General features: G+C 45.3%; 1 protein-coding gene across 1 annotated transcript; it reads right to left on the bottom strand.

Annotated features, from left to right (window-relative positions):
• Nucleotides 1–431: 431 nt before the first annotated feature.
• On the bottom strand, nt 432–2,245 carry DIO3 (iodothyronine deiodinase 3). The gene is made up of 2 exons (XM_009101742.4): nt 1,153–2,245; nt 432–760 (listed from the first exon to the last, which is right to left on the bottom strand). Exons 1-2 carry the CDS (start codon nt 1,858–1,860, stop codon nt 629–631), a joined length of 840 nt encoding a protein of 279 aa, XP_009099990.4. The 5' UTR covers nt 1,861–2,245; the 3' UTR covers nt 432–628.
• Between the last annotated feature and the right edge of the window lie 13,146 nt (nt 2,246–15,391).

Raw genomic sequence — 15,391 nt, 5'->3', positions numbered from 1 at the left:
CGGGGCAGCTCTCCCGCCCAGGACGGCTTTCCCCAGCCTGTGTTTTCGGTCGGGACTCACTTGCCTGCACGGCGCCGGTCAGCCCTGCACCTTCGCCCTCCAGGGCTCAGGGCTCAATTCGGGGCCGGCTCGCCGGGGTCACTGAGGGAGCACGCGGTCCTCCTGACCGGTCTCCTCCCCCAGGAGCCCCGAAGGTTTGGATTTCCCCATGGGGACACCCAGTACTCTCCCTTTCCTCCGGGTCGCGGGCGGGTGCGCGCTCCTGCCGCTGCCGAGCCTGCGCTCGCCGCCCCCGAGCCCCCGGCAGCGCATCCTCTCCCGCCTGCCGCTCCGCCTGCCCCTCCTCGGCTGCGGGGGGGTGCTGCGAGGTAGGCGAAAGGGAAAGTGAACGTAGCGGTCTGAAGATAGAGAAAGGCAGTCAACCTTAGACGTGTAGTTACTCAACCTTTATTATTTAAAAAAATTCATAAAAAAAAGGAAGGTGAACGAACGTCTTACAAAACCCCCCCACATAAATAGGACATTCCGTCCAGCTCTGGCTATTGGCAGTTCTAGTATTTGACAACATCAGACGCGATTTCCTGGCATTAGAGAAACCCATTTCAAAATCGGTCATCACAAAGAAATACTAGAAATCCCAGTTAGCACTTGCTAGGCAGCACGGAGCACTTGTACACAACTTTTCAGACACACACCCGCGCACACACGCAGTCGGGAACAGATCCCGTAGGAAGAGAGCCTCCTTAAAAAATAGTAAACGCTAAAAAAAAAAAAAAAAAAAAAGAAAAAAATGAGAGTTATTTACAAAACGCACATGGAAATACAGTATTGACAGAGCGTGGCTGGCAAATCAACATGATTTGAATAGAGAAAGGACTATGGCACGTCTTGCTCGAAAGCTCGCACAGCAGCCTCCTTCGAGTGTCCCCGCGGGAAGACAGCTCCTGCCATCCGCGACGCAGTGCCTTCTCCCTCCCCACCTCTCCTCCCGCCCTCCCTCGCCTCTCCACCCCTGCGCTTCTTGCCAGGTCCTTTTTACACTTGGATGACCACCGTGCTGGGGCTCTGGAGCCGGGTTTTGTACTGGTCTAGCCAGCTCCTCAGCTCCGAGATCTTGTAGCCCTCTGGTCCTCTGCCTCCCTGGTACATCACCTTCTCCTCCTGGATGATGTAGAGCCTCTCGAAGTAGGCACCGTAGGCGGCGCTGGAAGCATTGTCCATGGTGTCCACGGCCAGGGGGCAATCGGGCGCTCCTTCCCTCATCAGCTGAGCTGCCCGCAGCCTGTCCTGGAGGCACTGGTGCTTGGGGATGTTGTAGGCTGCATCCGAGCTGACCCAGCCGTCGGAGGGGTGTGCTTCTTCAATGTACACCAGCAGGAAGTCGGCAATGTCCACGAAGTGCGCGGCCAGGCGCTGGAAGGACCTCAGGCGGGCCATGAACGGGGGTCAGGTGCAGCTGCCGAAGTTGAGGATGAGGGGTCTCTTGCCGCGGGCAAAGTCCAGAATGCGGAGCCTCTTCTGCCCGTCCAGCTGGATCACCTCGGGGTTAGGGGCCAAGGAACCCACGTGCGCCGACTTGAAGAAGTCCATCTTCTGCCCGTGCCACACGGCTTTCAGCGACTCCAGCGTGAACATGCGGTTGGAGTCGGACACGCAGACCGGGGGGTCGTCGGGGGGCGGCTCCTCGCTGGCGCTGGCCGCCTCCTCCGCCGTGGGCATCGTTAGCATCTTCTTCCTAATGCACAGAAAATCCAGGAGCCAGAGCATCACGGCGGTGAGCAGGAAGCGGGGAAATAGGAGGATGCAGGCGGCCGCCTGGGTGAGCAGCTGCAAGGTGTGAACGCCGACGGAGTGGAGCATCGCAGCGGCTTGTGCTGCAGGGCGCTGGCTGCCGGGGGGCCCCCACGCACCCTGCGTGCCGGGGTCTGTGCAGCACAGCTGAGATCCCGCTTCTCTTTAAGCCCATTTTATAGTCAGGGATTTAAATGAAAAGTGACTCCACCTCCGTCCAGAACCCGCCCCTCTGGAACTTGAGCCTGGGGATTACCTACCCCTCCACTCTAATGACCTAAAAATACACAGACAAAAGGGGAGAGAGCCCCGGCGGGAGCCGCATGGGACGTGCAACGGAGCAGGGTGCAGCCGCTATCAGGCGGGGCAGAGAGTCCGACACAGGGCACCGCCGGGGTCCCCGGCCTCAGATAGCGGCGGGCGCTCACGGACAGCCCCGCCAAGGACAATGCAACAGGCACAGCCCGCCCCCGGCCCAGCTCCCCACGGGCTGTGCGGGCACGGGCCGGGGCGGGAGCGGGGGCCCGGGCCGTCCCGGCAGCGCCTGCAGGTGACAGGGACAGGCCGCCATCGCCGCGTCCCTTCCCGCTCCTTCCTCCGCTCCCTGCCCCGCAGCCCGGTCGCCCCCTGAGCACAGCCTCCGCCCCACCGCACGCCCCGGCGCCGGGGGAGCACCCGGGTCTCAAACCCGCCGCCACATCCTCCGGCGGCGGCGGCGGCGGCGGGACGGACGGCGGGCGCTGCCCCGGCCCCTCTTCCCACCCAGGCCCGCGCTGGGCGGGCCGGGCCCCGGCGGCGGCGGCCTCGGCGCGGGGGGCACCAGGTGGGCGCGGGCCGGTGGGCGCTGCCCCGGGCGGAGGAGGGGCGCGGGCGGCCGCCAGAGGGAGCTGTTGGCCGAGAAGCCGCGGCGGCGGCGGGAGCGCGGGGCCCCTCAGCCCCGGCCGGGGCGTCCGCGCCCGGCCCCGGCACCGCCACCTGCCCGGGCCCCGCCACCTGCCCGGGCCCCGCCACCTGCCCCACACGGCACTCGGGACTACGGAGCTGCAACGCGGCCGCTGCGGGGCCGGTGCTGCGGGAAGCGCTACAATGGGTGGGCAGAGGGGACGGCGGAGGCGGCAGGAGGAGAGCGCTGCGTCTGCGATGTCCCGCTGCTCTCTGGGGTCCTGCTGCATCCCGGAGGGCAGCGAGTCAGGGCAGACACTCCTTTACGGCGCCCCAGGAGGAGCCAGCAGTACTTTTCTTCACCTGTCAAGTGACATACAAACACAAGCTTCTCACGGGACTAGGTCTGGCAAAATCCTTAAACTGAGGGCTGAAGTGTCACCTCACGGGCATGGCCAGGTAGACCTGTGTGCTGTCCGCAGAGTGGACACGCGAGTCATTGTGGGTTGGGTGAGTTGTGTATCAGTAGCAAAGTGCTCACTATGCAGGGCTGAACACTGTCCACCTTCAGTCTTCACCCATCAGAAGGAATTTAATGGCCTGCAAATTCCTTCCTGCTGAACTAGATGGAGACCTGTCCCAGAAGTACAGAGCTTAAATGTAATTTGGTGTCTCTGTTCAGAACTTTGCCACTCCATTTTTGCAGGGTTCCCAGCTTGCAGCATGCATTTCGTTTTCCCACCAGCTTCCTCAGAAAGGGACATATCCAAAACGCTGAACACTGCCCTCTGCTATGCAAATGCGGCTCATGCAACCCTGAGCTACTGCTGCAGCTGCCACTCACCCAGGTGCCTGTCACACTGACTTTGGGACATGCAACCCACTGTGCCTGTGGGGCCTGAGTGCCCTGTTCCTGCCTGTGGCCATTGCCAGGTCTCTGGCTGCAGATTCCCAAAGACCCTGAGGACCTGCAATTCCCCCAGCCACAGTTTATACTCCAAAAGTGACTTTGCATGTCTGTACCTCCCATCTATTATCTGTGAAATGGAAAAATGAATGCTGAGCCTCCTCATGGGAGGCTAGGCAGCTTGCTTAATTTTTATGTAACTTATTACAAGAACGCTAAATAAAAGGCAAAATTAAAATCCTGTTTTATTTTTTCTTTATCTGGTTCTGAATAGGCTGGTTTAGAGCAATCTGATCAGACGGCTGGTTTGTAGTGCCCTGGTGCGTCATCTTTAGTTGGAGTCAGCAGCAAGGTAATTCAGCATTTTAACATCTGAGGGTAAACTTATGCTCCAGCCCTCATAAAGCCACGTTCATCCACGCTAGCCTGATTAATAACTTCTTTGGCATTCCACGGTTCTCAGTCCAGGGAAAATTACTGAGTAGATATTTACTATATTGTCAAACTTATTTTGAACTATTCATGTGGGCCTCTCACCACCTCTCTGTGCAGTTATGCAATCTTGAAAACCACAAATTGAAGCCTCTAAAGAGACGCAATAACAAATTGTGGTAGCTCTGAAGAAACCCCCAGGAAAAAAAATCGATCTCTCTAAGTGACCTCTTCAAACTATGCTGACAGACAAAAGCCTGAGTAAACAAATGGGTTTGCAACCCTGAATATCAACAAACTTTGCTCTACTAGATCAGTGAGAGATATTCCGAGGTAAAAATGCTATCTGGTCTTATATACTCTATTTGCAGCTGGATAGGGACTTTGGAAATGACTATTTCTCCATTCCCTGTAAACAGCTTTGCTTTGTTTTTATAGCTTGAAGGAAACCTTTGAATTGGGGTTTCCTATTCAACTGTGGATAGAGCAGAGAACTGAAGCATTTTGCTTCACTAGCCCAGTGCTGCACTTTGCTGCCACAGGAAAATTCAAGCATGTCTTGAGGCCACTGTTTCCTGGTGGAACAAAGGGTGGCTCTGCATGGCCCTACAAGCCGTGCTCTGACGGGCTCAGCCGAGGTGCAGCGCTCATGTATTAACTCCATGGGAAAGGGTGGAATTCCTTCTGCAGCCCTTTGGTTCTCAGAAGGTTTGAAGTGATGTCTTGCTGCTGTTCTCACGTCTGTGTTAGGCTGGATGGTTTTCAAAATCCTGTGTTTTAACTCCGTTAAACCCCCTCTCTACTTCCCAAAGGCTGTACCTCCCAGGTAGAACTTGGATTATTTTTAGGTGTGTGAAGGTAGTCAGTCTTTCTAGGAATCCATATCACTGATATTAATAGTTGGGAACTTATGTCTTCCTGTATACTGAGGATTTCATAGAATATATCCTAAAATATGGGTTTTACAGTGGCACATCTGGTTATGGGTGGTTTCTACTCTTCTGCATGTGGTCTGTGGTTCAGCAGTCACTAACTTAAAAATACATAAGTTTGTGTGTGTGTGTCCTCGCACAAGTGCACATACATGGTTCACATTATTTCCTTTTTTCTGAGAACTTTATAGCTGTAGTTTTTCTTCATTTGATAAATGTAATTTATAACTCTTTTAAAGCTCTTTTCATAAACAGGAGCTACAAAATAAATTCAGCAACTTATAAAAGCAAAACCTCAAAAAGCTGAAATTAAAACCATCAGGTCTGCTTTGATGTAGAGGATGTGTTGAAATGGTATATTTACATGTTTATTTTCTATTTTATAATTTCCTGCACGAAGGCACGCAATACTTTCTGACAGGAACTGAAATGTATTTTGGAATAGTTCCACTTCTCATGTCATCTAAGCTCCATGTCATTAATGTGGTAGAACTCAATGTGAAGGAAATGAAAAAGACTTTCCTGAAATAAGAGCTGGACAATTTCTACTCATCTAAGTGGCTACCCGGTGACTGAAGAGAGGTGCAGTGATGCAGTGGTAAATTACTCACCTGTTTGGTATCTGTAAGAAGTGGGTAAATGTTATATTGAAATTGGTGGTGGATAATCTCCATTTGCAGTTGTTTGCTTGGAGCAACACCTCTGGAAAAGTTACCATATGCTGGAGACTGTGCATGGGTCTAGCTGTCTCTGGAGCTGCTTCTTGCTTAATCTTTCACCACTTTTAGATGTTCTTATTTTCCTCCCTTCTGTCTTTTTTTTAAAAATAAAATATATATGACTCAGAAAAAAACATACAAATCCAAGCACCTAGGCAATGCCTGAAGTAGATTTGAGTATGGAAAGAAAAAAAGTGCTGTGCTGCAGATTTGTCTGTAAAATCACTAGTAGAGCCATGGCCTTTGAATCTCCTACCCACCCTGTCACTCTTGCCTTCAAATACATGACAATCATGTCATACATGACAAAGAGGGTCCCTGCACTGAACATTTCAAATTTTTTTCCCCTCACTTTTTGCTGACTCTAGGTTGACCTGGGAAAAAGTTGTTTAATTTGGGAGAACTGATTCTAGAACCAAAGGTCTGTAAGTGCAATGTTCACCCTGAGTAAGTGGAAACCAACGTTTTCTTGAGCCTGTGATCCATCTACCAACATTTTGCCACATGACCAAAGGTAAAGTTGCCCTGATGTGTTAGTGGGTTTCTGCACCTTCCTCTCCATGGCTGCTCCCTAGAGCCCTTGCTGTGCCAGAAACCTGTCAGGCTAGAAACTAGATAACTAAGAGGTTCTGGATTAAAGAATTCTGGTTTTAAACCCAGATGATTTTACTTTAGAACCCCTAAAATAATGTAACTTAATAGCATAACTTTCAGTGTAACTTGAATGACAAAAAGTGCATCTTTCCATCCCATTAATTCTTCCTCACTTCTGCTTGCACTGTATCTCGTGTGATTCTGAAATTATCTGCAGTGATCTGCTTTGGGGACTAAGGAGGCAGAAGAGCTTGGCTTTAGAAACAAAGATTTATTTCCTGACGGGTTAGTTCCCTAAACTTGCTAATGATAGTAGGAAATTATCATCTGTGGTGCAGGGGAAGAAAAAGAGAAATGACTACAGCTTGTGGCCAAGGCAGGGCTAACAGGACCATCCCATCAGACTGACTTAGCAATATTATCCATCCACCCTGGGTGGAATTGCATAGTGGGAATGTGTTAAGAGCAGAAACAAGTTTCACTGCAGATGTGGATAGTCTTACCCTTTTTTGTAGTGCAAGAGCATAGGAGATGTACAGGAGGTGACAGTGGCTGTCACAAGGTCCTGCTGGGCAATGTAGCTGGATAGCGTGCACAGATGGCTTCTGGGGGGAGCCAGCAATATCAACTTCAACAGCAGCTGCTAACACACCTCCATCAGTGGGAAATCAGATTATCCAGAGCACATCCCTGCTATCCGTCAAGCAAACTGCTCAAAAGCTTCTGTGGCTCGAGAGCTCAGGCTGGACCCCCTGGTAGTACAGTAGAATTACAACCATCTGAATGGTTTGCTCTGCAGCAAAGACAACAGTCTAGTCCAGAAGTGGAACCTTGTAGAGTTATACTTAATCAGTGACTTTATACACAGTGAATACAGATGAAGTCCCTGTCAGAAAACAGGAAATACTTCTACCATTGTCTTTGTTTCAGGTGTACTGTAGATGAGAACAAGTAGATGAGATTTTCTTGAATCTAAATCTCTTCTAAGAAGATTGTAACAAAATTCACGATGTGCAGTGTTTTACAACAGAATATGTTTCAGTGCTTGACAGAAAAAATTCAATATACTAACACTGCTTAGAGAGATGGGGAGAGCAGGCTGGTAACTCAGAGTAGTTTTTCATCTTTCAAAAGGCAGCCTAGCAAGAGTATTTTCTCAAAATGTTATGGAGTAGTTTGGAGTTGAAAGATTGGGTCAGGGTAAAGGGAATACTACTCTGTCAGGGTAAAGGGACCACCATTCCTTTGAGATCTTTGGCAAGGAGTGCTCTCACTGCTGTCTGGCAATCTTTGTCACAGGCTGGTCCTCAGAGCCCCAAGGTTTGTGATGAAAGCTGTGACTGATCCGCAGCAAAACTCCTGACGCTTTCCTTGTGATTGTTGTTTTTGCCCAAGCCATGTAGTATGATAACAGAACAAAGGGGGTCTGAAAACTCAGGGTCCAATATTCATCATCTCACTTTCCTTAGCAAGTGCAGTAGAATATTAAGAATTTCAGTATAATATAGTTTAATAATTCTCAGGTTTTAAGGCAATTACATGTGCTCTGCCTGAAATGATGCGCATGTTTGAATTTTCAATCTGTAACAGACTCAGAGGGGAAGGCAGCAAAAAAATAGCATTTAAAAAAACATTTATTCAAGGAAAATCTTTAGGGATGAGGTATAAGATAATCTTCTTCAGGGTGACCCTCATTTTCTACAATATAATGGTTTTACCCAGCAGTGGTTTAATGGTTTTGAATAAGCTGTAGAGCAGAGGAGCAAACATTTTAGCAAGAATGGAGGAGTTTACCCAGAAAGACAGGAGTATCAGCCTACTTTGAATATAGAATGGAGATGATTATTCTGCTGACCTTTTATCCCCACCATCCCTAAAATGTATACTATGAACATAATGGGGTCTGTTTTTGTGTAAAGATTGCTGTAAGCATGACTGACTCGTTCGAAGCAAGGAGGCAGGAAGGCACCAGTGCTGTGCACTGAGGCTCTCATCAAACAACTTTCTTGCTTCAAGCCTTTTATTTGAACATAAATGTTTGTGAAGTTTTCCAGTGATTTTTTTCCTGGCATTCACCCCAAGACTCTTATTATTTTTAGCCATGTAAAATGGCATTATGCAATTGCTGAATTTGTTTCTTTCAGCCCATGATGATTTATAGGACTTAATTTCCAGGATACTCCCTTGAAGTTACCTTCTCTTTGTGACCTCAGGATTTCTCTTCCCAGACCTTTGGTATTTATTTTTACTATTTCTGTGGTCGAGGTTTGGCAATGTTGTTTTGGATTAATGACAAACATACATAAGGACTGGAAGGAATACATGTTTTAATCTCCTAATTTAATGTGTGGATTGTTTATCAATAGTAGAAAGAAGTTTCTGGACAGGTTTAACACATCCTAATAACAGGCCTCTGCAGCCAGATAGAAAGATTTTGATGTATCTCAAATACATGTAATTCCTCACTTGTTCCAAAATAGATGAAATTTGCTTATTTTATATTGTGATGCACTATTTCTTTCTCAGACTTTGCCCAGAAAGAATTGGAAGTGGAAGTCAGTTAGTTTGGACAAGCATGCATTGTTTATATGGAATATTTTAATTGACATAAAATTGTGTAAACCTTCTAGCTCCTCTGCTCTTGGATGAAGAAAAGATCTTTGGCATAACAATCCTGAATTTCAGTTCTATTTTTTACTTTTATGCAGGAAATTGCAAATAATTTAATGCACAAATGAAATTACTCAGCATTTTACTCAGTTGTTGAAATTTCCTGGTAAGCAGTATATTTTGCTTTCATCATATACCCACTAATTTTTTAACTTGCATCTTCTTATTTTTTGATTTCTCTCTATATTTTCATCTACCTTCATCGTTTATTTACTCATGCTTAATTCCTTCCCTACACAGCCTACTGTGAATAAAGTGTTCCTTTGAAAATGATTAACTTTGCACTTTGTTTACAGTGTAGTCTTGCAATGTTATATCTGATACTCATTAAAAGGAAAACAGAAATAAAAGGAGAAACATTAGTTATCACTGCCAATCATTTTGAATTCACTGGGATCAGGATCTGACCTGAAATGTTTAGGTTAGCTCAACAGCTCAAGTTGATTTGAAGGGTCTTAATGTTTATGCCTAACAGTGTGTCCTCCTATGACTTTTTATTTTTAACTGCTCAGCAGTTCTCACTTTCTGTGAATTTTAAAGTTATTCTTAGACTAAGCAGTATAGTCTCTTCACAGGGAAAAACTGTGACAAGCTGATCTATGTGATACAGCTCATCATTTCTGAGGGCACATCACATCTACCTGAATCTCTAGCAGGGAAAAAAACCCCAACCAAATACTAAATGGTTACTTTTAAACTTAGATATGAAACTTTGGGATCCGATTCACTGTATTTAATGTGTGAATTATTCTGCATACCTGGAATGGTCCACCCTTCCATGTGGACCATTAGTTTAATGGCCACAGTACCAGTCCCTTGCTACTCTGTTTTACTTGAAACCAAGTTTGTATTTCTTAAAACAAGAAAATGCTGCATTTTAGAAAAAGTATTAATAACTCCTTTTTAAAAACGGGAATCATATACTTACATATACAAATAAAATGGATCAAAGAGAACTGAATCCACATGTATAAACGGGAAAAATCTCTGAAGTGCACATTTATTGCAAACAAACCCTGGATTTGTTAGGTAGTGAGGGAATAGTTTTTTAAGAACAATTATGTTGTATTTGGAAAACCTGACATTTTCTCTCTTAACTAATTTGAATTGGCATTGTGATCCCACTGAGCCAAAAAACCCCACACAAACAAGGAAGATAGCAGCAAAATATAAATATAAACTAGGAGTAAAGTGTCTTCGTTGATGAAATCATAGACAAAAGCCTCTGAAGCCTTTTTACAAGTACCTTCTTCAAAGTGGGGTGATCCTTGAGCAGTTGTGGCCCATGCCTATTCCTTGGCCTCTTCTACAGTTGTTGACATTGCACTGCCAATGAAGCAGCTGTCACTTTTTACCAGCATAGTGCCTGCCAGCAGCTGGCTCAGAAGTGCTGCTTTTAATTAAATTTCTGATTTCAATTGGATTTTGTTTTGCAGTTCACAGCTAACAGAGATTTTCAGGATGGGGTCTTTTGGGGCATCTGCGGGTGTTTCAGACACCTCTGTGGCACAGAGATGTGTTCAGAAAAATCAAGCATCGCCTTAAAATTTGTTGCAGTTTTTCTCCATTACTTGTGAGAGCTCTTCCAGGATCTTGCTGCTATAATGGATAGAATTATTCATATTTTCAGTTTAACTCTATCTATGGCATATTTACACTGCTTGTTGGTGTGCCAACATTGTCTCTTTGCTGAGGCAGTTATCCTGCCTCCCATTTCTCTGTGAATTATAGAATTGTGGAATCATTAGATTGGAAAAGATCTTTAAAATCCTTGAGAGTCCTACCCCCTGGGGCACCTACTCCACTGGGACTATCAAGCCAAACTCTTGTGGGGTGCATTGGCACTGATAAGGACAGGCAGACCCAGGCTCTCTTCTAACAATTTCAGTGAGCTGGGATATGAATTGAGCCTCTCCTGCTGCCTGTAGGGCTATGGCAGTGGAATGCTAAGCCTGAGCTTGTGAGTTCTGCTGGAGTCTTCATTAGCACTGATTTAATTCAGGCCATGTGGATTTTGGGATAGTATGAGGCCAACTGAGGCTCACATTGGTCTGCACCTGTTTGTTCAGATGTGTGCACAGCCTGTTCTCATGAGATGGATTTTCCGTTTCCCTGATCCTTCTAGAAGCAATTTTCTGCACCTGTTTCATGACAAGTCTATTTTGCTGCATCATATAGGAAGGAATTAATTGGAGAACAAAAGATGGCTCTAGCCTCTCCTCCTTTTCCTTGCATCTGCACTGCTTGGCTGACCATATGGTCACTGGTTCAGCACAATCATTCTCATCAGTCAGGTTGGCATCTGGAAGTCACAGACAAACACAGATGCAGCTTGACAGCTGAATACCTGAGCAAGGAGCGTGGCACGGTGGGGACATGCTGGGTGCACCCTACATGTGCTGTGTTTGAGCACCGCTTTGCAATATGGCTTGGATCTACTGGAAACTCAGAGGACAAATGAAAAGTTTGGGTACATTTTGTTCTGAAGCCTCTCTTGTTGTATCAGTCAGCACACCACAGAGTCAACCCATCCTGGGGAGCCTGGTGTGACCGAAGAGGCCTGGGCGGATTGTGTGCTCGCTGGCCATCTGTGTTCATGTTTCCACGGGCTAGATTTCCTGCCCATGGCATGGGATTTCCCAGGCACAAACATGGGAGCCCAGGCACATGCTTGGGGGCCGTGTGACAGGGCTGTGGCTGTGGAACTTCCCCATATGGAGCACAGCTGTGTCTGTCCTTGAAAGGAGTGACCTAAATTTTACACAGTATTCCAGTGACGTATGACCAGCACATCCCTCACTGCTGGATGCCCCATGTGTTTTTGAATTGTACTTGTTTACCATTGCTGCCTCTCTTTAGGGGCTTATACTAACCCTGACTTTGATTGAGCCATCTTGAGTTTTCTCCTCCACGTGCAGCTGGCAAGTGCCCAGTTTATTGTGATATTTTTTGCTGCCAGCTTCATGAATTCGAGTTAGGCAGTTCTGGATTTTATCCTGTTCATACTGCTTCAGTTCTTGAAGTTGTTTAGTTCTTCCAGTGACATACTCCAGTCCTGTTCTGCACTTACAGATTTTCTAAGGTTGTTCCCAATCTTTGCACCCCAGTGTTCCATGCCATATATATGGTCTGCTGACCATATTCTTGTATTTTAATTTGATCATGATAATAAGCAGACAGCAGATAACCTTAGCTGATGTAACTGTCACAGCTTTTGCTATCAAAATAGTGCTGGTAGTGTTCCCAGCTAAGGTTCTGCCAGAATGTAATTAGAAATGTACCTTTAAAATGTGATCTTTCTTTAACTACTGTAAACATCTCTTAAAAGAATTCCAAAGGCTTTGCTTAAAAATAAAACTGTGCTTATGAAACACATACTCTTATACCAAATTAACACTAAGGATGTAACATAATATTAAAGGAACTACAATATTAAAGGTTTAGATTTCCATTATGAGGAATATTTTCCCTTGTTTAACTCAGCCTCAAGTTTTTCCTATATACAGAATCATTCAGGCTGGAAAAGACCTGCAAGATCATGGAGTCCAACCTTTGACTGACTACCACCTTGTCAAATAAACTATAGCACTAAGTCCAAGCCATGTTCAATTGTTTTTTGAGCATCTCCATGGATGATGACTCCACCACTTCTCTGAGAAGTCCATTTCAATGCTTGACAACCCTTTTATTCAATGCTTGACAACCCCTTCAGAGAAGGAATCCTTCCTGATGTCCAACCTGAATGTCCCTGAATGGTGCAGCTTGAGGCCATTTCCTCTTCTTGTCACTGGTTGCTGTGAGAAGAGGCTGATTCCCAGCTGGCTACAAACTCCTTTCAGGTGGTTGTAGAGAGCAATAAGGTTTTCCCTGAGCCTCTCTTTCTTCAGGCTACACAACCCAGCTCCCTCAGCTGCTCCTCATATGACCCCAGCTATTGTGACAAAGCACACACCTCTTTTTGAATGGGATGCCAAAGAGACACTGCAACAATCAGTCCTGCCATCAGTCCGTTCCAGCAGGGGTGTTGAAGTTGGCCTTTAAAGCAGTTTTGTTCTGTTAACCTAAGAACTGGGCATTATGTTGCTGTTCTCTCTATGCCACAGGGGCTGTCTGGTTCCCATCCCCTTTCTCCAGCTTTCTGACTGAGAAGAAAACTGAAGCAATATAAACTGAAAGCAGTAGTACATCTGAAAGCAGTCTAGGTAACGACTCCAAGAGACAAGCTGGGCCACATCTCGCATATGTTCAGCACTGATGATTGAAGTGTTGACATTGTCATGGTGACAATTAAGAAGCAAGAAGGGGAGGATCCTAGATCTGGCTGATTTAATGGGAATATTTTGATTCTAATATCTGTCTAATGCTAAGAACCACCCAAATTTAGTCCTAGCAGGCTCCATGATTATGAACACTTTTTAGGGGGAACAAAGCTGGAAAACTGTGTGTATTGGGGAAACAGGAAGGGGTCCTGTGCTGAACAGCCCTGTTTTTTGAGAGCAGCAGCTCATCTGGGTAATCAGGACAGAAGTTGCTTAGCTAGTGGGTGCCACCATCACTTTGGCCAGTTGGTCTGACAGAAGACGATGAAATTTGAGCATGTGGCAATAGGAGGCAGTGGTGCTGCCTCCAGAATTTAATGAGTCACTTTTAAAGGTGTTTGGAACTTGTTCTCATTTCTAGGTTCTAATCAGTCAGAGAAGGATTTTATAAAACATTTATTCTCCATACTGTGTGTAAAAATTATTTACTTTATTTGGTGCTTGATGCTTTCTTTCTTTTTTTTTTTTTCCATTAGGACATCAAGCCATAATCTGTTATTAAACACCTGCATGGAAGTTTCCCAAAATGACCTGATGTGGTGAATATGGTTATAGACTGTAGTTGAAGAGGTGCTTATTTTCACGGCTATGGGAACTGTAAAAACAGAAAATATTTTTTCTAAAAAGTTCTGGCATCAACCTTTTTCTCTTATAGAGAGCTTTTTAGTATAGAATTAAAGTTGCATAAGTATATTTCCTAGCACTAAACATTCTAAAAATAATACAGGATGATAAATAAGGTGACATTTAAATTCAGTACAGTGCTCACTGCCATCAAACTCTGTAACCACAGCCCTCTTGCAGAGATATTTAATTTTACAATACATCACCTTAGATTCACAGCTCTGAATAGCTGAAAAGTCCTCATGCAATGCTTGCCCCTGACCCCCAATAACTTGCCATTTGTTTGAATGGCATTCAATGAGTAAGCACTTGAAGCAGGGTACTTCTGCACATGTAAGCAATGTTTGTATGAAATTTAATTTAACATTGCAATGTCTCAGGCTTCACTTTCTGGGAAAGGTGATGTGAGGAAATTGTTTTACTAAGTAAGGACCACAAAATTAATTATTTACTGCATGTTAATTTAATGTATAATTTTTTAATTCTAGAAGGACTTTTGTCATTCTGCTGCTGAACAATGTAATTTTGGAGTTCAGCCCAGGTCTTTGTATCCTGAGGTACATGAGGATGGCAGTACTGGAGAGGTTGTTAGCAGCTTTCTGACAGTTCAGATATCTTGTGTGTTAGGGATGAAGTCACTCCTTTCCACATAAGACAGCTGTTCAAATGCAGAATTCCTCTCACCGTACGCATTTGAAGTCTGGGGTGTAAATTTTCACTTCCTTTTCTGCTGTAATTGAGCTATTTAAAATCGCCCCAGAATTTGATGTATTTGTAACTGGATAGTGTTATAAATGCCCAAAATCCAACTTTTATGTTCAAAATATACCTGGTAGGTTTTTCTTTTGTTTGCTGAAATTTTGGTTTGCCTTTTTTTTTTTTTTTTTTTTTTTTAATTTTTAAAAAATTTCTTCAGATGGAAAAGTGAAGTGCATTAAGTTTTTTCAGCTGGCCTGTTTGATCTTTCCCAGCTTGAACATAAAAATGTCAGAGGAACCTGTGAGTAATCTGAAACACAAGGTGTGACTAAGGCAAATTTTCAAGGCCATACTGAAGCATGACATACTTGAAAAAAACCTGTTGGAAGTCCTGGTCCAAGCTGGCATGCCTTAGTTATGGTGTTTTGAATGGTACATCAGAAACTGCAGGGATGAATAAAAAGCATTGTCTCTTTTCATCTCTGTTGCTATGCTTCATTAAAAGGTTATCAACATCAGTTTTAACTTAGCAGCATCTCAGTCTCCATCTCAGTACTGCATTTCTTCCTGTTACACTTTCTTCCAGGATGTAGTGTCATTTCTCCAAAGTGGCTCCTCTCCAAGCTGTCCCACAATAAGCATGGGTAGATGTACATCTACTTGTGGACCACTGGAGACCAGTCTTCACCCAAATGTAGCTGCTGACCTACTCAAATACAATGCTAATAATAGCCACAGATCCATAGTTGCTGAGTGTCTTATGTGCTTCTCCAAGAGGAATTCATGGACCTATCAATGCACTTCACTCAATAACCACAAGTTC

The sequence above is a fragment of the Serinus canaria genome, chromosome 5 (genome assembly GCF_022539315.1).
Source record: "Serinus canaria isolate serCan28SL12 chromosome 5, serCan2020, whole genome shotgun sequence".
Lineage (NCBI taxonomy): Eukaryota > Metazoa > Chordata > Aves > Passeriformes > Fringillidae > Serinus > Serinus canaria.
The sequence above is the reverse complement of the archived record's forward strand: the minus strand, read 5'-3'. Positions and strand labels throughout refer to the sequence as shown.